At 38.5% G+C, this 26,845-nt stretch overlaps 2 protein-coding genes across 3 annotated transcripts in view; one reads left to right on the plus strand and one right to left on the minus strand.

Annotated features, from left to right (window-relative positions):
- The first annotated feature begins 1,129 nt into the window (after nucleotides 1-1,129).
- TBCE (tubulin folding cofactor E) lies at nucleotides 1,130-25,415 on the plus strand. Its single transcript, XM_066546785.1, has 17 exons — nucleotides 1,130-1,173; nucleotides 1,365-1,497; nucleotides 4,280-4,364; nucleotides 11,041-11,229; nucleotides 12,255-12,343; nucleotides 13,027-13,126; nucleotides 14,897-14,999; nucleotides 19,002-19,078; nucleotides 19,329-19,424; nucleotides 20,045-20,109; nucleotides 20,194-20,258; nucleotides 20,703-20,855; nucleotides 21,603-21,756; nucleotides 22,221-22,289; nucleotides 23,317-23,376; nucleotides 24,723-24,814; nucleotides 25,047-25,415. Exons 2-17 carry the CDS (start codon nucleotides 1,398-1,400, stop codon nucleotides 25,137-25,139), a joined length of 1,590 nt encoding a protein of 529 aa, XP_066402882.1. The 5' UTR covers nucleotides 1,130-1,173; nucleotides 1,365-1,397; the 3' UTR covers nucleotides 25,140-25,415.
- The window catches only part of B3GALNT2 (beta-1,3-N-acetylgalactosaminyltransferase 2), a 29,828-nt gene continuing 26,885 nt past the window's right edge, over nucleotides 23,903-26,845 (minus strand). For both annotated transcript variants that reach the window (XM_066546787.1, XM_066546786.1), the window contains exon 12: nucleotides 23,903-26,515. In XM_066546787.1, coding sequence (XP_066402884.1) covers nucleotides 26,381-26,515 — 135 coding nt within the window. In that variant the 3' untranslated portion in view covers nucleotides 23,903-26,380. The remainder of the gene's footprint in view (nucleotides 26,516-26,845) is intronic.

Genomic DNA, 26,845 nt, shown 5'->3' on the forward strand with positions numbered 1-26,845 from the left:
ATTGGAATGTAGTAGTGTTACCAAATACCCATATCTCATTTCTGTAGTCAGTATCGCAGCCTCAGAGTAAAGAGTACTAATATGCTGCCTGCCAAAAGGACAGACAGATTTAATGTAATGGAGCTGTAGGACTGGAAGAGCTGATGTTGATTATTTACTGTCATGATTGCTCCAGTCTTGGTGGTACCAACATTCAAATGATATTGTTTGCACTAAGCTGTTATGAGACACTGAACTATGAAACACAAGAGATTAAAAAAGGTGAAAAACATCAATTAGGATACTTTGATTTTTACAAACACACCTCTTAGATCTTGCCATACCTATCTCTGTCAAACTGAAGAGCTCTTACTCAATTTCTGTTCCTCACCGACTGGTACTAGAACGCAGTCAAGTCTTTCATTTTTTGCTGTTAATCTTACGCACAGTGGACACGATGATTTTCCTGGATCCCCCCCGGAATATTTCCCCCAAATACTGAAAGTTGAACTAAATGCAGCAGCAAATGTAGCAGCGTACGGAGGAATACAACCGTGTGGGAGTCCGCCAGGCCCGGGGGTGCTCCGGGGGAACTCTGCTGCTCGGCGAGCCGCCCACGTTCTCCTCAGCTGCTGCTCCCGGGACAGCGCCCCAGCCTTGACCTACGGACTCGGAACCGTCTTCTGCTCAGTGTCGATTCACCGGTGCCGCAGCGCTTTACCCACCCCGTGCTGCTTTACAGCACAGCAGCGCTTCCCTGGTGCATCTTTCCTCTCTCCTCACCGCCCGCCGCAACTCTGCGGCCACTCCCAGGGAGGCGCAATTCTCGGGGACGGGCGGGACACCCGGCACCGCCCCGCGGGCCCCGCTCGCCCAATCAGAGCACTCGCCTCTCACTCCGCGGCATGCTGGGAGCTGTAGTCCGGAGCCGGCAAGCCCGCGCAGCGGGGCCACCTCGGTGAACACCATTACCCAGAAAGCTCCACGGCGGCCACGCCCCGGGCCGATTTGCCCCTGAAGGCGGTGTCTCGAGCAGAGTGGAAGGCGGGGCGGGCCAATAGCGGGCCAGGGCAGGGCTGGCCCGGGGTTCGCGACCAATCGGAACGCTCCGAGAGCCGGGCGGGGCGGGGCGGGGCGGGGCGGGGCGGTGGGTGCCGCGCGGGGCGGAAGTGCGGCAGCGGAGTGGCCCCGCCGGTGCGTGAGCGGCGGCCGCGGCCCTGCGCGTGTGGGGCGGGGGCTGAGGGCGGCCCACAGAAGCCGGCTCTGCTCGGGGAGCGGGGAGCGGCACGGGGTGGCGCCGGGAGGCAAAAGAGCAGCTCAAGGTAGGGGCGTTGTTAGAGCAGTGGCTTGCGCGTGTTTTAAGGGCGTTTCTCCTGTGCCTGCAGGTCCGAGAGCAGCCCGGTTCCCGCGGCCCCGGGATGGATACCGGGCTGCCTCCCGACGCGCTGGGTCGGCGGGTCGCCTGTGGCACCGACTACGGGACTGTGCGCTATGTGGGCAGCGTGTCTCCTACTGCAGGTAAGCGCCACACAAGTAATAATCTTCACATTTTATGGCTCTTCTCGAGGTTCTACTCATGTTCTTCTTAATTTAAAAAAAACACTGTCGAGTAAAACGAGGCAATTTACAACTTGATTTTCCTCATTGTTCTTTTGTAAATATAATGAGTTCTAATCTCTGTGAGGGTTTTGGGTGTTTTTTTTAAAGTCAGAGTTGTCAAAAAGAGTGTAAGAAGAACTTCACAGTCTTTCCCCTGATCTCTGTGCAGACAGAGTCAGGGAAGGTAAGAGGCAGCAGCAGCAGATCACTAGACCAGGTGCTCCTTTGATAACATATTGTGTTGGGTTTGTGTGACAAGGCTCTAAGAATGGCAGGGGCTACAGGGGTGGCATCTGCCACCAGAGAAGCTGCCAGAAGCTTTCTCCATGTCCTACAGAGCTGCTGCCAGCCGGCTCCAGGGTGGACCTGCCACTGGCCAAGGCTGAGCCCGTCAGTAATGGTAGTTGCACCTCGGTGAAACCTTTAAGAAGGGGAAGGAAAAGAGACTCTTTGCACGAAGGTAGCTGTGGCCAGAGAAGAGCTGTGTGAGAATATGTGTGAGGAACAGCCCTGCAGACACAAAGGTCCGTGAAGAAGGAGGGGAAAGACATACTCCCCACTCTGGAGAGGAGATTCCTCTGCAGATCTACAGAGAGGCTGTTTCCTGGCAGCCCAGGGGGATCAGCAGGGATTCAGAGATCCACCTGCTGCCCGTGGAAGAGGCACACACAGGTGGATGCCTGAAAGGAAGTGGTGACCACACCAGAGCAGGCTCCTGGTAGACCTGAGAGATAAGCCCTGCTGGAACAGGTTTCCTGGTAGGTCTTGTGTCCTGGAGTAGCCTTTTCCTGAAGGACTACACCCCATGAACAAAGGGTTCCACATTGGAGCAGTTCCAAAGGAAGCATGCTGTAGCCTGTAGGGAGGAGTTGTGTTGGACCACTCCATGGAGACTGTCTTCTATGGGAGGAACCTGCACTGGAGCAGGGGAAAGACCACCCTCTTTGAGGAGGAAGCAGCAGAAATAAGGTGTGATGAACTAACTGTAACCCCCATTCTCCACTTCTCTATACCTCTCAGGGAGGAGGTAGAGCCCAGGAAAGAGGGAGAGCTGAGGTGGGGGTATTTTTAAGATTTGTTTACTTCTCATTAGGCTACTCTGATTCTGGTTGATAATAAATTCAATTGCTTTCCCCAAGTCGTGTCTTGCCCATAACAGTAATCAGTGGGTGATCTCTCCCTGTCCTAATCTCAGCTCATGAGCCTTTTGTTGTATTTTTTCTCCCTTGCTCAGCTGAGGAGGGGAGTGACAGAGTGGCTTTGGGTGGGCACCTGGTATCTAGCCTGGGTCAACCCACTATAGATGTTCCAATTTATGGGAAGATTCCTGGTGCTTGGAAGAAGACCAGCCTTGCATACAGTTCTAGAAGAGGCAAGAAGGATGACCAGGAAATGTAGACTCATTAGCCTCACTTCAGTTTCGGAAAAGATGACATAGCATGTTTCCTTGGAATCCATTTCCAAGCCTGTGAAGGACGGGATGGTAGTTGGGAGTATTTGGTACTTGTAAATAAGAAGAAGTTGTGCTTGGCAAATGTCATTACTTTCTACGATGATATGACTGTGAATGTGGATGAAGGGAGAACACGTCAATATTCCTTGACTTCAGTAAGTCTTTGAATAATGTCTTCGTAAAGAATTTTATTTGGAAGCTGAAGAAATACAAGGTAGGTGAATGGACTGTTAAATGATTCTAAAGTTGTCAAGTGAAAAAGTAATTAATGACTCGACATCTGGTAATGAGTGAGTACTACAAAAGTAAATGCTGGGGTGTGTATTGTTTCATGTATTCCTCAGTGACTTGGGTGATGAACAGTGTTCACCGTCAAATGGCTGCTGTGATACAGGATAGAATTGCAGTCCAGGTCAAGGTTTATGAACTTTAGGTTTGAGCCCAAGAGATTTAAGGAGGATAAATTTCTCTGTGTAATATGGACCAGGAAGTGACTTAGAGAGTCTGTTGTAAAGGGCTTGGGAGTTAAGTAGGATACTGTTATGAGTATGAGCCAGCAGTGACCCCTGTAACAAGCCAAGATACATGTTGTACTGGGTTACCTTAGAGGGAAGTGAGGAACATGGCCTGCAAGTTAAAGGAAGAGGTTATCCCTCTCTGGGTGCAGGGGTTCTTGACAAGGTTACACTTGGAATAATGTATCTGCTGTAGAACTATTCCAGTTCAAGAGGGAGGCAGACAAACTTGATAGGATCTCAAAGATCTCCTCTTTTGAGGAGTCTTGGAAGGCTACCAGGGTGGTAAAGGGCACAGACCATCACATGTGTTGTGGAGAGGTTGAGGTATCTAGGCTTGGTTAATGTGGTGAAGAGAAGAAAAAGTGCCATCCAGTGGCTTCCTGCAGCTGTTTGACAGCTGGGTACAAAGATGGCAGAGCCTAACTCTTCTTACAAGTACTAGATTATACAGTAAAGGATAATGGCCACAGCAGGAAAACCTTTCCCATTACATTGCTACATTACAATGCAGCACTGGAATATGCTCACCAGATGTGTTGCAATCTTTCTCTCCTTGGAAATTTTCAGGGTCTGGCTTGGTAACAAATTACCTGACTTTTTTTGGTGCTGGTGATAATCTCCTGCTTTGAGAGAGAAGGTTAGGCTAAGTGAACTGCAGAGGTTCTTTCCAGCCGTGATTTCTATGGATATGATGCTGTAAATTTGAAAAAGTATCAACCATTTTTTTCAGGAATTTGGCTGGGCGTGGAATGGGATGATCCTCAGAGGGGAAAGCATGATGGCAGCTATGAAGGAACACAGTATTTTAAGTGCAGGTGAGTTGGTTCACAGCATTGGCAGGTCATATGTGGTGACGAGATGCTCATGGGAAAAGGCCCTTTGGCAATTTTTAGGGCAAACCCTTCTGTTATCAGTTGGCCAATATTAAAAAGATCATAATTCTGAGTGCTCTGACTAGCTAACCCATAGAGGCTCCTGCACTGATATTTATCCAGTTATAGGTATTAGGGTATAGTAAATATTTAGAAAAAACAAGTCATGTTTTCAGAGGTATGTTATAAAATGAGACTTTTGGATGTTATTACTATTCTTAGTAGGTTTTAGGTCTTTTGCTTTAGTTAGGAAATCAGTATTTCCTAGTGACTTTCATTAAGTAATTCTGAACTGAAATATTGGTCCATATTAAGTGTCTCAAATACAGTTTGTATTTGAATTTAAGCTGACTTGCATGTATCTTGTTAAGGGAAAATGCCAAAATCCTCTTAATGATTTGGGTTATATTTGTATCACTAAGGAATTGTTAAATATATTCATTGGATTTAGTACATGCAAAACATAGTGCAGCTGTGTGGGGTTTTTAAATATATGCATGCATTACTTTTAAGTGAAAGGGTTTGAGCACTTAACATGTTTGAAATTGTGGAATACAGGACTCTAAGATGGATATTAACTGCAGCAAGTCATTGATATCTATGTCAGGACACATGCAACAGCTAAAAGTAAGTTAAATAGTAACTGGATGAGTTCATAGGAGGAAGTCATCAATAGCTCTTGAATGCTACAGACTGCTAGCTCAGTAAGTTCCTGAGCATAGAAGTGGTGAAAGATGAGAGAACAAAATCTATTCTGCAGAAAAATAAGAAGAAAACACCCACCTGTGAGGACTGGATATTTTTTCCCTTGTATCAAATAATAATAAAACAAGGCTTGAGGAGGCTAAACACAATACAAGAAAAAAAATCAACGTTGCTGGATTTTTTGTTTCAGCTAAAGAATTGGAAACTATGTTTTGCACAGTTATGTCTTTTAAATTAATATATTGGTGGAAGTTGCTTCCTAAATGTTTTGAATTTACTTGAAACAGTTTCCAAGTTAAAGCTAGCTATATTCTGCTGCAGGAGGAAAAAGTAGAAACAATTGACCATTCCAAATCTCTCTGGACAGAAAAAGCAATTGAACATTTCATGAATGTTTTTTCAGATACTTGAGTGCTTTACATTTGTGTGTATATAATATTTATATATCAGTGTATAGACTCTTGGGTTTTTAGCAGCCATTAGTGTGCTTCCAGGAGATGAGACAGACACCTTCATTCTTGATGTAAAAATCAATGTTTTGAGCGAAGCTCAATACCTATAACAAATGTAAATGTTGTGGTCTTTAAACATGTTGTTCTTTCAATACTTGGCTAGTTTCCAATCAGAAGAGGTCCTGCTGGATTCTAAGAGAATACATGGTTCCAGCAGCCCACCAAGACACAGACATAACTTCCTGTGGGCAGACACATTTGTAGTTCTTCTATTGACTACTGGGAAAATGTAGGCAAACTTAAGTAAGAAATAGTTACCTTATTTTAGCAAAATGGTGCTGAAAAACAAAACCCTCCCACAACTTAAAACATCACTTCTTTACTACTACTGATTAGGAGGGAATAACGTTTCTTTGTAGATGAATATACACATCTAAAAAAAATGCTGTATTTTTTCCCTTATCATGAGTATCCTCTGCCTACAAGCCTACTTTGCTCACTCCTTGAATTCTGATAAGCAGAAGCAGCTGATCAAGTAGCTTGTGCTGTAAACAAATGCAGTGAAAATGTTTTTAAGGCAATTTTGAAAATAACTGCTTTAAAAAATACATCTTTCAGAGTGACATTTGAAAATAAGACCATAAGAGGAAAATAAAACGGATTTTGAGATTCTCATTACCAGAGAATCTTCTTTCTTTTCAAGTCCTTACTTGAAACAGTAGGTCTGCTTACAGCTCTATGTAGGTTTTTCTCTATAGTAGGTTTTTTGAAAATATGACGTAAACTTTTATGTTTCATAAACAGTGGCAGTATGTTTATCTGGGTCATTATATGGTGATAATTGAACTTCTTAAGAATATGAATACCAAGGAACAAAACAGCCATGCTTCAAATTATGCTGACCTCATGAGCATGTTCATCAACCCAGTATTAGCTAGAAATGGCAATGGACAATCTAGTGGTGGTTTTGTGTTCAATTTTTCCCTGATAATAGGATCTTGTTTCTTAATAACTGAGGAAGCTACTATTTTAGCTGTCAGTTGCAGTAGTGTATTATATAATTAAATTATGTTCACAGTCCTTCAAGAGAAATGAGTAATCAAGCCTTAAAACAGTGTTAAAATTTGTATACAGCTTTTGAAACACGAGTGTGCTTTCCAACATGTCCCACAGACCCACTGACACATTTGTATGCGTGTGTTCCCCTGGGAAATGTGGGTTTCAAGCACACCTTCCTCCCCTGGTTGTCCTATACTTGTTGCATGATGATCTGCTCCATGAGGATTCAAGATTATCTGCTCCATGAAAGATCTGTTTATATTAAATTAGGGCTATTTTTTCTTCAAGGGTGACACATTCACCTCCAGGAATATCTACTTAGAGCAGAAACAAACTCTTCAAATACAGGAAAAAATATCATTTTAGTGTCCATGAAAAAAAAAAAAATCCATTTTGCAGAGGCAGAAAGCATTCCTAAGATTCCTGAGAAGGTTTCAGTTAAGAAGTTTTGTTCATCAGAAACTCGCGCTCTTTGCTGCCAGTAGAACTGTGTTGAAACAAAAGGTTGTCTCTAACCGCTGCTCAAGCATGTACTGTGCACCAGCAGAACCCCAAGATACCATCTAAAACTACAGATGTCTGTCTGTCTTTCCTTGTTTTTTGAAAGCCCAGAGTCCAGTTTCATGTCTGTCTGTCTGTAAACTTTCAAGAACTTGAAGTACTTGCTCATGCTTGCAAAGCTTCTGCTGTTCAATCAGAAATTTGCCATACACCATGGCAGGTTAGTGTCAGGTGGCATTTATAAGCATTGTTTGGTGCCATGGCCTCTTTCTAAAACTTGAAGGATTTTCTTTACTGCTGTGTGTAGATTCTTCTAATAGAAGTTTTGTCTGTTGAACACCTTCCCCTGGAGGGAAGAGATCTGTTCAGATCTGTGTAGAAAAGACATGCATGGATTCAAACAGCTCCACTTTATGATACATTGTGAGCCTTGTAGTGCATTTGCTGCAGTCATGGTGGTAATTATCTGGAGTTGATCATTTCAAACAGACTCTTCTGGGCAAAGAAGCCCTTTGATCCATGTTTACTGCCTAGGCTGATAAAGCTGACATCTCTCTCCATGGCTCAGAGCTTCTGCATTCAGACAGCTCAAGTGTGTAGCTGTTATGATTTATGTACTCCTGATTTTTCTTCAGTACTGAGAAATGTGTGTGTGTGATATTTCCCTAGCATATGAAGAGCCGTCATGTACCTGTAATGATAAGCAGTGCCATCACTTTGTTTTACATTAGCAAAGAATGATGCCAAATTTCCTCCTTACTCAGTGGAAGCTGACAGCTAATCTCAATTTTAATGAATATCCTTGAAGCACCCTGGGCATGCGAACAGATGGGTTGGATGCTTCAGGCTACTGAATCATGAATAGGAAGTGTCCTAGAAGATGACTTCTAAGATTGGGGTCAACCTCTCTATTTTAAAAGTCAGTAGAAAGTGTCAGTATTAACTAGAGCCAGCCACTTGCCAAAGCCCCACTTGTGCATATTCCACATTTTCTGCTTAAGGAAATTGGGCCATATCTTCTACCACTCTATTTCCTCACTGTGTTTTGTTCTGGCTGCAAGACAATTTGCATACATGAGAACAAAATCCCTGTTCTCAGACTTCTGAGTGTTCATCTTAAGTGAGGTCGATCAGTAATCCATAGGTTCTTCCATCTCATAATATGCATGCTGGATGACTCTTTGGATTATGATTTATCTGTTTAGTTCCCAGTTATGGAGACTGATGGCTAATAGGTGTGGTTTTGCTTTAGTTCATGTGCTGTACATTATTTGTTTGATATGTACATGCAGCTTGTACAGTTCATATGTCTTCATGTGAAATTAATTACAGGCAATGTGTTTTAGGGAAAATGAATTACAGTGACCTCTCTCCTTGAATGCGCAATAATTTTGCCTGAAAATAGGTTCCTATTGCAGTTTCCTTTCCTGTCTTTTGTGACAGCTCCTAAAAAAGTAGATCAAATAAATAGACTGGAACTGAAAAAGAAGCTTAGGCTTTGGAATGGATTTAAATATACGTTAGTTAACTTATAATAGTGTGCAGAGTAATGGAAAGTGATACCAACAAGAGAGAGAAAACCTATAAACCTATGACCTTTTGATCAGGACAAAAAGAGAAGGGTCTTGAGAGATAAATACACTAAAATTTTCCTATAGCTTTATTAATAATGAGGACAGGGTAGCTAGGTTCCTCTTCCTCTGCTTTTTTTTTTTTTTTTTTTTTTTTTTTCCTAAGGATAGAACTGATTCCTGCACAGAAAATGAAGAAAGAGATGCCAGTAGAGTGTAGAGGGATGGTGATGACAAAATCATGGTGATAGGAAATTGGATAGTTGTTGTCAGAATAAATTTACAGCAGGTACCGAGTGTGAATTACAGATAGACAGGAGTACAAGGATTTTTTCCAGAGCCCCAAGCAGAATCCTGTACTATCTGCCATCTATGAAGCTGTTTGACTTAATTAAATGCAGAAGTGATATATTTGGAGGCAAGAGATGTTCTTGTTCAAGTCGTAAAAAGGCAATTTACTGTTTTAAGAAGAGGTATTAAGAAAGAATCACATCATTTTTACACTTGAGAAAGTTCAATATTTAAATCAGTCAAGTGTTTGCAAGCTATGAAGAATTTCAAAGGAATGGAAGAAATTACTTAAGGTCACTGGATTAAAAATGTATTAAAAATGCTTACTAAACATGAAAAGTTCATACCAGATTTATATTCTTTTCTATATTATTTGCCTTTCTGCTTCTTTTGTAATCATTGCACTCTAAGCATAGTCATTACAAAACTAGACTGAAAATAGTTTGAAAGTAAATATTATCGAGTTTCTACCTAGGTCCTTCTTAAGGATATGAGAGTAGAAAGGCTAATGAATGAAACTGGCACAGGAAATTTCCAGCACTGATTTTTTAACAAAAATGAGAATACATGGTGTCAAACTATTCCATCTACTTGTAATAGGTTCATAAGATTTGGGGCCTTTAGTTACTGGTTTTTTGTATGAGAATTTTGAACTTTGTAACACTGGTGGTTTATATTATGATTTGCTAATTAGACACTTGATGCTCACATGCTGTTTTGAGAAGTTTTATTTACATAAGTGATGTCTTCCTCCTGATACTTTCCTACCAAAGCCTGTTGTCTTCTCAGCTTGATGGCAGACAGATATTCATAGCTACCAATTTTCTTCCCGATGTTTTCTGGCTGATGCTCCTATCAGATCCTCACCTGCTCTGTGACACCATTCCCATAACTTGTCTCGGCTAGTTCTTCCCCGATACTGTGTTTCCTCACTAACTTTGCTAGAAAATGTCAAAGCAATTGCATGGTAAGACACAGGAATGCAACAAAGTTTTTTCAGTGCTCAAGAAAAGCCAAGGAACTCCACTGAACTGACTTAAAGATGCATTATTGGTTGGATATTTCTGTTGAATATTCAAAATTGTTACCAAGTTGGTATCAGGATTTTTCGAAGTTTGTATTTGTATAAGAGTTCTGAGTGCTACAATTTGTATGTTGTGTCATTTGTGTGAATTACTAGTGAATTATGCAAGTCAAATACAATGTAGCATTCACTAGTCTGAGTATTCCTCAGGCTTTGATAAAACTCCAGGCACATTTATTGTATGATTTAGGTAGCTTTTGTGTCTATCCTTAGGTAGAAACTTCTTTTTCTGGAGAACCTGACTTCATAATGAGTTTGGAAATAACAGAGCAGTTATTTTTTGTCACAGACATATTCTATGAAAAATCTTTTGCCAGGATCTTTTCTCCTGAGAAGCTGGGAAGCTTCAGCTTCTCCATGTTTTGCTACTTTGGAATGTGATTTGGAGAATTGTTTACCCAGCATGTGAAATTGTTTTTACTTGATGACCAATGACAGCCACCTGTGTCGAGGCTGTGAGCAGCCACAAGATTTTATTATTCATTCCATTCCTTTCTTTGCTAGCCTTCTGATGAAATCCTTTTTTTTTTTCTATTCTTTTAGTATAGTTTCAATATATAATTTTCTTTTAATATAATATATATCATAAAATAATAAATCAGCCTTCTGAAACATGGAGTCAACATTCTCATCTCTTCCTTCGTCCTGGGACCCCTGCGAACACCACCACAATTTTTAATAATGGTACTGACACTGTAATTTTGATGTGTGAGTACATTTTAGGGAGCTGGTGCTCCAGCTCTCATGGTATCTCACTATGTGAACTTCTATCAAATACTATCAAAGATACTCTGAGAGTCTTACCTGGCTCGCTGGGAACAGCGATGTTTACAATTAGCATGTAGAATTGCCTTTTGACTGCTTTGCTCTCAGTACTTCTGTTTAAAGCAGTAATTAATTAGTCAATGTTAAGATAACAGTTTATATTTCAACTTTTCCTGACTGCTCTATTCTAGGCATCCTAAAGGAGGATCGTTCATCCGGCCAAACAAGGCAAATTTTGGAGTAGATTTTCTTACTGCAGTAAAGGATCGGTATGGATTGAATGATAACCAGGATGTTCAATGTGGCACAGGGAATACCGTAGTATTTGGAACGAAGACTGTGGAATTTGTTGGCATGGATTCGGTTGCAGAACAGCAAAGGCAAGTGTAATATATGAAAATCTAAGATACATTATTAGTGATTGATCAATCAAGGTATTTAAACTGTAAGGACTGCAATGCACATTAAATTGTGTCTAAAAGCAAGCCAGACTGCACTGTGGTGGAGACAAGAAATCCTCCAATTGTGGCTTCCTAATTTACAGGTTTTACAAATACAAACTGGGATTATGTCATGTTTAAGTGCTAACAATCCTCATTCAGGTTTCATAAAGAAGCAGATGATGATATCTGGTGAGAAATGAGCAATAAATTATCATCATGTCGGCAGTCATCATACACAGGCATGGTCTTTTTAAAATAGATGTATTTTAATGTTTTCTAAATATTGTACAGTGTTTTGTAGTCTTTGTTTACTCATATCACAAATTAATTTCTAACCAAGAGAGGGAAGACAGAAAGCAGTCACTGTACTGCTAGTGAAGAAGTTTGTCAATCAGTTGATGTCATGTTTATGTACCTAGAAGGATAAGAAAAGAAGTAACTTAATGATGTGTTATAAATTGCAGTTCTAATGGCCTCCAGCAGAAGAGATGTATTAGTTCAGTAGGTGGCAGTCACCTTCTGAGCTGATATTCCACAACTATTCTCCTTTTCTCCCAGAGCATACTAAGCAGTCAAAAATAATTCTGATGGGTGATACAAAGACTGCCCAAATAACTCTGAACCTCTTGAAAAACATGTTACAAGAAACCTTTTTAACTCAGAATCTCTAATTAAATTCCAATTTGCACAGCTATATTTAATCTGTTTTACCAACTCTTTATTTCAGTTGGAACTATGGTTCAACCAGACTTATTTTGTAGTAGTGATGTAAAGGCGAAAAATAGAGATGTATCTCTTTTTGAGTGCGAATGACACTGCAGTGTGGTTGGTAATCTGCACATTGCTAATTCCAAAGGAGATACACATGAAAAGGATGTTATGGAGTTGTAAAAACCAGGCATTTATGTAACATACCTATTTCTGTTTGAAGATTACCTAACAGAATGTTCTTTCTCACATAGACAACTGAACAAACTGGTGAATATCTCAGTGCGTGAGTGTGCAGTGAGCCATGCTGGTCAGGAAGACGAAATCAGCAGAACATGTGCCAGTATCCTTTTCTTGCTGTATTGTATGATGCCACAAATAAAGTACATACTTTAGCATTCCAAGTGTTCACATCACTGAATGATGCTTGTATCCTTTTATTTTAAAAAAAAGAAAAAATTAAACCTGAAGTTTATATTTAAAAGTTTAATGTAATGTTAAAAAGTTAAACAGCCAGGCGCCTACAATTTTTGAGAGGAAATGCAAATTGTGCATAAAAATAGAAGTGTAGTCATAGGTTGTTATTGTGACTGCAGTTTCAGAAGGCTCCAGCAATAGTTTTTTTAAAAATTCCCTAGAATAGATAACCATATAGAAGTAGAACTGATATGTTCTGTAGACACCAGAGGTTTCCAATATATAGCAAATAATGTGTTTAGTACACTGCATGCGGTGGCAGTGTTACAAAACTACAAAGCAGTTTTTATTTGTTAATTTTTAAGGACTTATAAGAGTTCCTGTCAGTATAAAAATTAATCCATTTGGGGATTTGTGTGGTTAAGCTCTTCTATAAAACTATAAGCCATTTCCATATCAGAAATCAAAATAGAATTTTCTCTAACTGAGCAGTACCATCCCTTAGTGTAATCTATTTCTCTTTGATTCAAAACGAAACCCTAATTCTAATTCTGAAAAAAGGAAGTTCAGTTTTGAGATAAGTTTATTTTTCTTAACAAGAAATTTCAGATATGAGGCATATAAACCTATCAAAAAATCTGATATCATCTTGGGAGACAGTAGTAGCTATTGCTTCTCAAGTTCAAAATCTGGAAACACTTAATGTCAGGTATAAATATTCATATTTGGGTTTCTCTTCCTTTGGGGTAGGAACAAAAACCAAGAGGCTCAGGATTCAGCTTTCTAAATGTAACTGGATACAACAAGACTCATTCTAATGGGAGCTAAGGTTTTTTTTTGGTTTTTTTAAATCTTGTTTTTAAGCAACTGCTGAAGTTGTGGGCTGTAATGTGGGCTATATTTTTCTGACATCTGTATTCAAGAAGAACCCTAGGAGTTCAGCTTCTGTGTAAAACTAAGTTCTGGAGAACATTTTCTTCAAAGTTTTAAGATTTGATCTTTGGGTTTTTTTTATTCTTGATACATTCTGGCTGCTCAGGCAGGTCTGCATTTAAGAACCCACTTTTGTTTAGCCAACCGTGTCTTGACACTAAACTTAATTATCCATAATGCTTTGACTAAACCTTAATTATCCAAAACCTTTGTCTATTTCTGTCCTAAAATGATGCTGATAAGAAACTGTTGAGACCGTGGTGACAGATTTAGGGGAAAATTTCCTGTACAATGATGACATTGGAAAAGGAAGGAGGATGTTGTTAAATAAAGCTCCAATTGTATTGAAACAAAAAAATTCATAAAATAATTCCAAAATAAAGAACATTTCTAGTACACACCTATACACTGTAATTGGCACATGCCGCAATAATTTTCTGGTCTGAAGTAACACAATGGATTAAGTAGCCTAAATCATCAGATTTTTATATTTATTCTTATCGTTATTGTGACAAAAATGTATTGTTAAAGTAGTTATAGGTGTTCTATTTTCTTCAATATTTAGCAATGAACAGCTGTTTGCAACCTGGGTGCTATTTGTAAATCTATCTTTGCCTGGAGCATATAATGATTTATTGTTATCAGCGTGCATCAGAATACAGAGAAATTTATTTTAATTCACCTGGAATAATTTTTTTCAGTTTTTCATTGTTGAGAAGCATACTCCAGACTGAAGGGTCTTCAGAAGTTTTTTGTAAAAAAATGGAAAACAAAATGAGATTGATGCTGGAATCTGATGCTTACAACTACAAACTGATATAGTCTGAATCAGTTTTGTATTGTTTTGACCTTCTGTTTGCTTTAAAAAAGAAAGAAGGTAAATCTGTTACTGATTTTTTTGTGCATGGAATGTTGGAAGAAGAATAAAAGTGATTAACCATCCACCAGCTTTTATGTGGAAATTTTACCCATAAGTGTGTAACTATAAACTACATTGAGCAATTTTTATGAGAATATGCAGGTAGATTATGCCTTAGGAAAGAAATAAAAACTTCTCTTTCAGGGTGAATAATGAAAACTGATTTGAAGACTGCAGATTTGAGGATCTTTATCTTTTCTTCTTTGTAGTGATACTTGCCTATTGAGAGGGGATTTTACATACTTTTGTTTTGCTGGGGTCTGGATAGTCTTGTGGGCTCTTCATTTTCAGTCAACACTAAGGAGTTTAAGCCCAAGCTCTGGCTTTGTTTCATTTAATATTAATGAAAATCATTCTTTTCATGTTGAAAACTTAGTGAAAGAGGCCACAGAGGAATAAATATGCATTCTTGAATAAATATGCATTCTGGAAGCAGGAAAATAAATTAGGAAAGAGTATGTTTGAATATAACTAGAAATATATTTCATTATATTTTGAAATATGTGACATCTTGGCAGTGATTTTAATTTTTGGAGTGTGTAAATTTCTTTTTCTTTAATGTGTAGCTCCAAACTAATGACTTAAATAAATGTGATTATTCATTATGCAATTTTTTTTTTAATGCAGTGAAAACAAAATGAAATTTCCATCTACATCAACTTTTACATCCAGTGCATTTTCAAACTTGAAGATTCTGGCCCTTAATCAAACTGAAATAACATGGACAGAGGTAATAGCCTTTCCTGATTTTTTTAAAATTTAATATCATTAAGTTTCTGAGGCAAGGGAAACACAATAAATATTTGTGCATTGTATTGTTCTACTGAAATCAAATCATCCTTAGCAAAGTGCTGTGGGGTAACTGTGTTGGTTACATGTTGACTAATGTACTTCCTACATAATGAAGGAAGTAATATTGGCATAGGAGTCTAATAAGAAACATTTTACTTCATCTACATCTGTAAATTGCCAAATCAAAAGAAAGCAGTTGGAGTACAATATAGCTTTGTGTCCCAAAGTTTTTTTTAAGTGAAAACCTTTTGGTTTGTGGTAGCTGTTGAAGATTTACGTGTACTTGTCTGCATGCAATAGAACAAATGCAAAGAGAAAGAAAATATTTCCTTACGATGAGAAAAACTTTGTTTCGGCCTCACTTTGCATCAGCAGGAGACTGATTGGTATCTTTGCCCATACTGATGGTTCTTGAACCACGTGATGCCTGGTTACTGGCAGCAGAGAGCAGAGGATAAACAAAGCTCTGACTTGTTTAAGGCACTGAAACATGTGCACACTTAAATGACTCTCTCCTGGTGTGGTGTCTTATTGGGAATGAAGTCCTGTTGTCAACTATAGTTAGCAGTGGGCCTTTTTTCAGAGATGGGGCTTAGGACGTGCATCTCAGTGTCCTGGTACTTAGAATAGCTTCTAAATTCCAAACTGTTATTTGGATTTCTCAGGGTCAGATTTTATAGTACTGCATTGTAAAGTTACATGACTTTTCAGATTTCAGCTGCTAGCTGCTATCCAGTAAAAGAGCATTTAACAAAACTGGGGCTTGAATAGAAAGAAGCTTCTTCATTCTCTTGTCTTGCAGCAGGACTAGAGGAAGGTCACTGCTGTGTTTTTGTTTACTGTCCATTCACTGTACTCTTAAAATTGCCTGTGGGATTTATGGCAGGACAGTCCATAATCCTTCCATAGTAGCAGCAACATGAATGGTGAAGGGAATGGAAGAATTAAGTGGCTGCAAACACTTTAAATGTCACCTAGTGCTCATCAGAGTAAATCTGTGCATTGTGGTGTTTAAAATGTTGGTACCTGCCAGCAGCTGTCCTTCATCCCTCCATGGGGTGACTGAAAGGCTGATTGGAGCCATGGCTGCAGATTAGAGTTCTCCAGGGCTAACTCAATTGCAGTGAGAAAGCCCCAGCTTAGCCAGAGCAATTTAAAATGATGCAGCTTTTGGGTTTTTCTTTTTTTGAAACTCTGTTTTAGCTGATGATTCGTCATTGGCCATAAAGACATCTTTGGTTCCAAAATCTGTTTTATAAATTTGTTCCAGTTCATTCCCTGTAAGTTAGGAGACATAAGCTTGTGCTTGAAAATGGTGTTCCAGGGCAGTCAAACAAAAGGGGAAAAATAAAGGCATGTGCCTGACATCAGTACTCTGTGAATAAATTACTTGAAAATGTCACTGCTTAAGCTCTGAGGGGAGTTGCTTGAAAATTCAACTTTCAAATAGAAAATAGTCATGAATATAATCCAAGCAAATGAGAAATACATTTAAATCGTTGATGGCAATATAAGCAAAAGTCTTAGGAGTGTTTTAATTTTAATTAAAACAATTTACGGTGAACAGTATTTCAAGATTACTTGTTGTTTTATGTAAGAATATATGGCATTGCGATAGTTATAATTGGATTTTTTTAGTTTGTTCCTCTGTTTTGAAGTATTTTTCACAGGAGAGGGACGTGCTTAACAGTTACGCAGTAATGCATAGCTCCACATTCACATGCCTTGAGCATCCATTTTCAGAAAGAATTCTTTCATTAGTATATGATTTGCATATATCTAAATACTTCTGAGATTATTAGTATATCAGTAAAAGAGCTTATTACTGTAGAATTGTTGAGTGATTGTTCAAATCATAACATATAACTTTCAAGGGGGGAAAAATGTCCTGTAAAATGACTTAAAGTTAGCAGCCATTGACTTAGAAATTGAATTAATGCATTTGAGTGTAATGAATTTGTATTTACGGCTCCAAACCCTTTTTTTTCTTATTCAGCTTTTAAATCATAATGTTATATTTGTGATTCTGTTTTCAAACTAAGATTTTGTATTTATAATATAATCTACTATTATACAGGGTAAAAGAAAAATCTGGGTTAGAACAGAAGTGCAGGATCATGCTTCTGACACTAGCAAGTAGCAGCAGGTAGTTGGGAAAAATTCTAGGCAAAGGGTAAGCACATGGTAAGAGCTTCTTAGAAAGTAATCTGGAATTGTGTGGCTTTGTGAGCTCAAGACTATATACCTCTAATTAAGATTTGTGGATATTTTTGTTTCATGATTTATCTAACTGTATTAAGAACCCATTTGAAAATTTTGCTGTGCATAGCATATAGCATAAATTCAACCTTTTTTGGGTTCTGATATTGCTGCCTGGTAATTTCATTTAGGAAGTCCCAATGGTTTATATGAAAGTAACTGAGAACAGCTATTCTCCATTTCATGGTTTTAATTCCTGTTTAGCTTCTTTGTCCCTTTCCCAATTATATTATTTGCTTCCTGGGCTAAACAGACTGAAGATACAGGAACATCATGAACTTACATGGTGACAATTGTTTCTTGTTCTCATTTTTATTTCTTTTGCAATGGCTCTTGCATTTCCATTCTTCTGGTTTGAGAGCATCAGTGGCTCTCTTCTGGGTATTTGTTACCTCCCCATCAGCTTTCCACAATTAGGCCCCAGTCTTTCCTGAAGGTTAATTCACAGTGTCAGATCTGTGAACTTTTGTTTCTGAGGAAGCTATTTTAAGCAGTAGCTGGAAATTTGGCAATTTGAGTTTTTTGGAATCATGCTGTGACCTATAATTTAGCAATTTTCTAGTCATATTGAAAAATCTTCAGATATTTCAGGTTTGTGCAGATATTTCAGGTTTGTGCAGTTTTTTTATTCCATCCATCCATCCCAATGCTGGGCTGTTGTGGGGCAATCTCTGTACTGAACATGCACCTCATTTCTCTTGACTCTGCAGGTTTCTTGTCATGCTTCTTCATCATCAGTGCATACCTATTTTGGTCTATCTTGTTGATATGGGGGAACACTATCAGATTAAAGAGAGATCTGTTCCTTGCTCTTGCTTTGGAACAGGAAAAGTTGTTATATCTAAGTTGGTGTTTGTGTGTTACAGATATGACAGGAGGTTGATTTTTTCATATTTTTGGGGGTGAAACAGTTGAGCTCCAAATCATAGGCTGCCTCTGGAGGAGATCTCAGTGTTTACCCTTGGCATGGTGCCTCTTATGAGTTAGTTAAATGGATCTGCAGCTGGATGGATTCATGCTGTGTAAAGTTAAATAAATAAAACTGTGTAAAGTAAAATAATATCTTTTATGCAATTTCAGGGCATAAGATCTAAAACAAAAGTATCTTTGTTCATTTTGTAGACTTTTTTGAATGAATTTATTTTCTTTAGAGAACTTGAAAACTTCAGGATGTGTTGAATTCATGCAATTCTTAGCTTCTAGTGAGTTATAGGCTGGCACAGTCCCAAGACAGAAAAGGCTTCAAGCTCTGAAAAATTAACATATTAAAGTATACTATCAGATGTGTTATGTGTATTAGCTATACACATAGTTTCTGGAACTTCTGCACATGTATAAAGTTTGTACAGCCAATTCCTCACCTCATCATAGGGAATACCTGGTCACTCCAACTCACTGAATGAATTCACTCAGTTTCCAGTCTCAGCTGTCAGGGTGGCCACAAGCCTGGGACTTAGAGTCCTGTGACTGCAGAACCCCTTTGATGTCATCTGTGCTGGCAGATCCAGACACAGGAGAGCCATCTGGAAGAAAGGGAAGACTAGGAAAAAATCTTTAATAATTGTTCTTCTGGTTTGGGGAGCCATAGCTTGTTCTGAACACATTCAGAGCAAATTTGCATGAAATATAATTTCTGAAATATTCCCATCTTTTGTAATATTAAATAAAGTTTTGCTCTTAGGTTCTTCTTTCTGCTCAAGGATGGCCAGTACTTGAAGAGTTGTACCTTTCTTCTAATAATATTACAGTTTTGGAACGGTGAGTAACATGAGTCAGTCAGTTGTTAGCCACTGCTGTACCACAAAGTTACACAGCACATAAAGTTACATTCCTGTAGCATTTACATCACCAAAACAATAATTGATGCAAATTTCACATGATGTATTTCAGAACATTTATAAATGTGCACAATTGCGTGCATGCAATTATATACCTAGGAAAATAGTGTTTTCATTGGCCAATAACTTTAAATACTCTGGTTTTGTGTTTGTTTTTTCCAATATATCAGGCCTGATAATGTCCTGCAGACCCTGAAGTTGTTAGACCTTTCAGATAACCAGCTACTGGATGGAAATCAGCTGCATCTCATAGCACAGCTCCCCAGGTAGCTGTAAACAAATTTGCTGGAAATTCTTTGTCCTAGATATTCATCTCCGTAGTCCTTGTTGGCTGAAATATGATAGTATTGATGTTGCATGAAAGATTCATGAGATCTTGAAATAAAGGCATTTTGCCCTCTTGAGGATAGTAACTGCATTATTTTGTTGAGCTATTTTAATATAATCTTGCTTTTGTTGTATAATAACACATTCTTCAGCTGTGTGTTATTAGGTTTTCATTATACATCTATGAAATGAAAGTGATTTACCACACTTTGCTAATTTGCAGAATTATCATCTTACCCTGTACACCAAAACAGCAGCCATGATTTTCAATAGCCACAAGCTATTTAAAAAAAAAATCATTTAGAAAATCACACTTTTTAAATCCAGGAGCCATTCCGAAAGTTTGAAATTGTTGCACTTACTCACTGAAAATTTTATTCCCTGAACACAGCTGAAGTCTGGGTACTGCCTGTGAGGCTGCTTTTCATTTGTCAGTGATGCTGCACCACATCAAAAGCTGCAGATCTTTATTAAGAAAAGAAAAAAAAATCAGGTTGTATCTCTTTGCAAATAACTTCCTGTGCCACATACAGTGATCATTGTGTCTATTAAATTTCAGATTAGAACAGCTAATACTTAGAAACACTGGGATATCTTCTATACACTTTCCTGATGCTGGATTTGGTATGTAAAAGAAGTAATTTATTTATAGTTTTAAAATTCTGTTTATTTAAAGTTTTCACTGTTTTCCTGTTACTCTTTTCCTAGGATGCAAAACTAAAATGTTTCCTTCGCTAAAACGCCTTGCAATAAATGACAATAAAATATCACAGGTAGGTTAGATTTGGATGGTTTCACATTTTGTAAATAAATGCATTTTTTTAAGAGTAACTTTAAGTTTGCTTTTTAAAATTTTATTTTATGTGTAAGATTCTGAGGTAACTGTTCAACACTTTGGTCAATACAGAGGCATAGTTTAAGAATGTAAAAATATTTCTTAACGTTAAAAAACAGGTTTATGTTATGGCAGCTACCTTATAATTTGTCTCACAGAATTCTAATGATCTACAGTTCGAATTTCTTGTTTTGGTTTGTTTTTTAATTAAATGGAGTGCAGTTCTTTCCTTAGCTACATGAACAGGATCCAAGTACTTGGTTCAGATGATCAAAAGAATTTTTCCAGTCATGTTTGTTGTTCAGGAAAAGTCAGTGTTACCAGGTATTGTTCTGAGATGAAGTTTTATATTTCCTCAAAAGACTCTTCCCTTCCATTTCAGTGGTCATCTATCAATGAGCTTGATAAACTGCCAAGTTTGCGGGCACTGCAGTGTAACAATAACCCCTTCGTGGACACAGAAAAGAACCCAGAGACCCTGAAACAGCTCATTATTGCCAAGATAAGCCAGTTGGAGGTTTTGAACAACTGTGAGGTGTGTGATACTTCAACAAATTGCATGAGTCTGGCAAAAACTTTAAATCACTGCCTGAGGAATTGTTTTCAGTTTCTTTTAAGATTATTGATTGTTTGGGTGCAGGAAAAGTAAAGTGCCAACTAATCCATCCCCTTGTCAGTGGGGCAGTCACAAGCTCAGTACAAGACTGAGCCTTCTTTGTGAGTATTGCTAACTCAGTGGGGACTTGGACTAGATGGGTCAATGGTGGTTTTTTATCAGTGCCTGAATTGTGTTGAAGTTGCAGGACTGTTAACAAAAACCATACTCTTAAAAGAAAGAAAAAATAGAAAAAGCAGCATAGTCTGGTCTGTTTCAGTGACAGCAATACCAACATTTGCCTTCTGCAATAGAGAAATATCATAATCCACACCAAATCAAACTTTCAGCAGATGTTTATCATAAAGGAGAGCAGAAGCAGCATCTGACCCATTGCTACACAAGGCATCCTTGCATCACCATATACAGCAAAATCTTTGCTTAGGTATTAATTTATGGTTCAGTGAGTACACAGAGGGGCTTAATGGCTCTAAAATATACTGAATATATGGACCACTCAGTATTTGGAGACATGGTTTGTAAGATTCTTGGGAGCATTGAAACATCCTGAACATCAAGTAAGACCAGGGAGTCTGTGGCACTGATTAGATTTTGTTCTCTGGAAAGTTATATAATTATATTATAAGTTATATAATTATATTATGTGCCATTCCTGTGTCAGTACAGATCCTTCCTGCTGAAAGAAGAGGAGCAGAGCTTGATTATCGCAAAATATTTGGAAAGGACTGGCTAGAAGCTGGCGGGCATTGGAACCCAGAGAAAAACAAACCAAGTGAAGAATTTCTTGCTGCCCATCCTAGATATCCAGCACTTTGTCTTAGTAAGTACAAGCAGAGTACAATAGCATTTCCTCACCTCTGGCATTGTGGCAGCACTGGTTTGGTCTGTTTTCAATTTCTCTTCCCCTTGGGTGTTTTTCCCATGTGCTGCTACAGCCTTAGGAAAGCCCATGCATTGGCAAGCCTGTGTGCCAGTGGGCTTCTGCACAGAACTGCATCCTTTGGGGCATTGATGCCTCAGGAACTCTGGCTCCTGGCCTCAGAGACCCGAGCACGTGTGTCCATCCATCCATCCATCCATTCTCCCACACCCCTGTCCTGGATGCTGCAGCAGCTGGACGAGGCTCGTGTCTGCAGCACTGTGTGGTGCAGGGGCCACCATGGCTGTGCTGAGGGAACTCCTGCCTGATCCTGCACCACAGTGGTCCTAGGTCTTCAGTTTTAGTCTTTGAAGGGTTCTACTACTTTTCTATTTTTTTTACTTCTTCTATTTTTCTTCCAACAGAATATGGAGCACCGGAAGAAGGAGAACTGAAGGGACAACAGCCTTTGACTCTGAAAAATCAGCTCCTGAGTAAGAGGCCAGAAATAGTCAAAATTGTTCCTTCTGCATTTAGAATATTTTGTGAGCTTAGTGTCTCCTAGGTGTAGATGGAGAACAAAAAGTTCCAACTTGTAATTTTGATTTTCTGAACTGTCTCAGTGAGTTTGACTGGAAAGCTGATTCTGTGTACTCTTATTTTCCCCCTCAACCCAAGCCAAATGATTTTCTCAACTGAGATTTAATGGAGAACAAAGGTTATTGATACTCCATTCTGACAGTGTGAATGGCTTCTTTACAGAAGACATCTCAGGCTTTAATCTCAGCTGCTCTGTTTTGTATTTTACCTTTTTTATAACTTCTTTGGGACAGACAAGAAAAACATGGGTAGCTTTGGTATTTGGGGCTGTCTACATATTTAATCTAGGTTACATCCTCGACTTGCAAATTCATGTAGCTGTGTTTCCCAACTGATAGAATAACTGAAAATTTTTACTTCATAGGCAAAATAGTATTTTAAGGCATTACATTCTAATGCATTTAAGTGGAAGACTAAATAGAACAAGGAGTCTTATTGGCTAGACATAAAATAAACCTTTGTTTAAGAATAAGTCTTGTAATCTCTGTAAAATAATTAGGCTAATTATGTCCTTTGAAAGTCTTTGTATGGTGCTTTTGAGAGGAACAAAAGCCTGTTTTAAACTGAATAAGCAATTTCCATTCTACTGCAGGTTATTTTTTTAAAAATTAAATAGAAATTAAGCATTTTTAAGTAAATACTCATTTTGACCAAAAAATCTTTAATCTTTAAGCATTTAGGGAGTCACCTCTACAATAATTTACCAAAGATGAATAAAAACTTGGTTATTTTCATTAATTAATTTTTCAGATAATGACTAAATGTTATCTTAAGTGCTGAGATGCAGGCTACCTCCTAATTTTTGAGAGACCAGGCTGAGCTAAGGGAAACAATTTGTACTAAAAAGAGACAGAAAGACTATGCTTCTGCCAGAACAGGGCTTATTGTTCTTTCACTAATGCCTCACCCTTCTTCTTTAAGCTCTCACAATTAAGTGTCCTGAGAAACCTGAACAGAAGCCAGTGGAGAAAAAACTACCAGGTAAGAAGTCTTGGCTTATGTTCAAGTAGTTGTTTCATTGCTCCTTTTCAAACAACTGTATTAAATAATGGCAGCTGCCTCTGGCTTTGTCAGCTCCTGAAAGCTTTTCCTCTGTCATATAAAGAAATTAAAAAGACAGAAATTATTTGAAAAGTCATAATTCTTCTGGCCTTCATACTTACTTTCAGTCCAGTTCAAAGATGTAAAGGTGATGCTTTGTTGTAAAGTTGATGCTCTGCTGCTGGTGTCATGTTTAATAGTCTGAGGCAATTAAAGGTCTATTAACAGGGATGAAATCTGGTGGATGTGTTAACCAAGTAACCAGACCATGAAGTCCTAAGAGGCAACCACACAGTGTGTAAATCTAGATATTGAGGTCTAGTATCTAATCCATGAAGTTAGAAGTCTAGTTCTGACCTCCATCAAATTGATTCTTTGAAGTTTTAGTGTCTGTGGTGATACTAGAATGAATAAGAAGACCATTCTAAATTAAGCTGATGTTTTGGAAAGATGTGTCAGAATGAAGTCTGAGAGAAAAGAAGAATTCAAGCTTTATTCTAAAATAAAAATCACATTTATTATCACAACTTGCATAAAATCAGATAGATACAGCTTTTACAAAAATGTTTGATAGAAAAATATTTGTCTAAGTACAATGTGTGGTATTACAGGAGTAACTCGCTATTGCTGTGCCTTTAGATAAAGCTTCAAAAGAAGTGAAAGTTCAACCAAAATACTGAGTTTATCTATTGCAAACACAGGTATCACCTCTGGAACAAACTACATCTACTCATTCAAGATCCATTACAAAAAAATACCCCTTCCTATAACTGACTTCATAATATAAACAATTCTGCTGACAATGTGTTTGGAACTAATAAGTCAATACCATTCCTAAGAATGTCACTAGTTCCACTGTGCCATTTCCTTACTTGTGCTGGGAAAGCCAATTCCTGGCAATGAAAACTGCAAGGAACAGTTGCCAGATGCAAGTAGTCAGAACCTGGCTAGTGTGTGTCCCAAAGGTCACTTAGTTTAGCATGTAGAAATATAAACTCAAAAAAGGTAAATTATGAAGCTGTAACACTTTAACTTGATGTATGGGATCAAAGCACTTACTCTGTAGCAGTACATCCTGCCCTATCCACCACAGGTGAAACCATTTTCCACTTGACAGTAGCAGATATGGTTTCAGGTACCTTAGACATTATTGCAGTGTTAGAACTGAAGCAGCAATACAGCCTTTCACTGTTGCTGTAAGCAAGTAAAGTGAAACACCGGTACTTTGCTACAGCTCAGTGGCAGCAGCATTTTTTCAATAACTTTTCTTTCTCTCCCCTCAACAGAGTCTATGACTATTCAGAAGGTCAAAGGACTGCTGTATCGCCTGTTTAAAATTCCTGGTTCAGACCTGAAACTGTCCTACAAAAGTTCTAAAGTGAGTTAAAAACAGATATTGAAAAACAAAATATTTCATGCTGCTAAAGGTCCATAGCATGTTCTAAAATACTATATAAAGACATTAATTTCACTTGAGGAGAGCTGTCTTCATGCTGTCATTTAGGACCTAATTTCATTCTCCCTGACTGCAACTGCCTGCTATTTGGTTTACATGAAGGGATTTCAGTGTAAGTCTGATTAGGTTTTTTTTTTTTGCTTTCTCATTCTAGCTGGAAGGAAAAGAAGTTGAACTAGACAATGACTTAAAGCCTTTGCAGTTTTACTCAATAGAAAGTGGAGACTGTGTGTTAGTACGGTGGTAAAGAAGGGACTCTCTTTCTGGACTGAAGGAAAAGCTGACACAAAACTGCAGAAGAGAGACAGACACACGGACAGGCTGTGCCTAAACAGACATACAGGTGAATATGAGTTTCACACACGTGGAACCAAAGGGCTGTACAATTGTACTTTCAACTCCTCAACTTGATCATCAGCCTCCATGAAAACATCTGCTCATTTGTCCTACTGGAGAGATACCAAACAGTGCTTAAATGCTTCAATTAAATAAAACTCAAGGTCATCCTTTTGCCAAAATTTTATACTGCCTTCCCCCAGCAGCAGTGAGAATTTGTTTTACTGAACCGAGTACAGGGTTGAGTTGTGATCTCTCTGCTATCAAGACAAGATCAGTGCTGCACTGAGAGGCCACTTCCTCTTTGTTTTCACCTACATCCAACAACCTTATAGTGAACAAAATCCAGTAGTAATTTTAGAAGTATCTACCTTAGATGATTAAGGTCAAAATCTGCCAGACCTTTCTTCTACCCTACAGTGTTAACATACCACATTATAAATAAGTTCTCAGTACACTGCATGGCATTGCTATTTATTTTACAATCTTTAGCGTGCTGTTCCTCAAGCTTATTTTACTTTCACTTATGTAACCTCAGATTCATATCTAGTCAGAATGAGCTCTCAGAAATCCCTCCTAAATCAGGCCAAGTTTGCAGTACTTGAAGATTTGGTATAAGCAAACCTTGATTTTATTTTTATCTAAAATGACAATGATATAAACAAACAAATCACAAATCCTAGCCCCCATTGCTGTCCCTGTCCCTGCACAGATGAGGGCAGCCCCTCAGACAGCACAGAATGTGCTGCAGCAAGACTTACCAGCTGCCCTGGTGCTGAGCACAACTCTCACAGGAGCCTGGAACAGCCCCATACTGAATCAAATCAGTAGTGCTTCAATTTACAAAAGACAGGCTAGTTGGCATTCTTATGTGCATTTATTAATTACAAGTAGGTCTTTGACTTTATCTAAAAAGGATTTTTTTTTTAATCTTGAACATTTTGGTTTTTGTCTGATCAACATCTATACTATAGAAAATGAATAGTATCAGTCCACTTGAAATTATCAAAAGGGATGTGCAAATATTGTTATACTTCAGTTGAAACCCAGCATTAAAAGGTACCTTAGTATTTCTTATTGTTCCAGGAATGAATCCAAATGTACACTTTTCCATGATCATTATACACTACCCTGTTTTCCAAGGCAAGTCCATCATCTTTCCTCACATCTACATGGATCTCCACACAGTTCCTTTAATCTCCAGAGCTCTTCCAGCTCCTGGGGCGAGTACTGGGGGGAAGACAGCATGCCACTCTCACATGTCTTCTCACACAACCAGAGACCATCCTGTTAAGAGAGAGAGAGAAACATTTCAATAGTTTTTCTTATAAAGTTTGTAGTCTCCAACAATCTTCACTTCCAAGAATCAGGTGTTTATTGTTTCTAGCAACAAACATTGCACACAAAGATCCCAAACTCATCTTCTAGACCTATTCAGAGAACTTGGGGGTAGGGATGGAGTCTGCAGGTGGTTTGTGGCAGTTTTGTGGTTTTTCTTTTAAATATATCTTTAAAATAGTTTTTTCCCTCTGGATTTTAATTCAATGGTTATTTCAATTCCTTTTTAAAGAAAAAAACCACCATTTCTCCTGTTTTATGCTACTTGGCACAGCAGCC

Source organism: Molothrus aeneus, chromosome 3 (genome assembly GCF_037042795.1).
Source record: "Molothrus aeneus isolate 106 chromosome 3, BPBGC_Maene_1.0, whole genome shotgun sequence".
NCBI lineage: Eukaryota > Metazoa > Chordata > Aves > Passeriformes > Icteridae > Molothrus > Molothrus aeneus.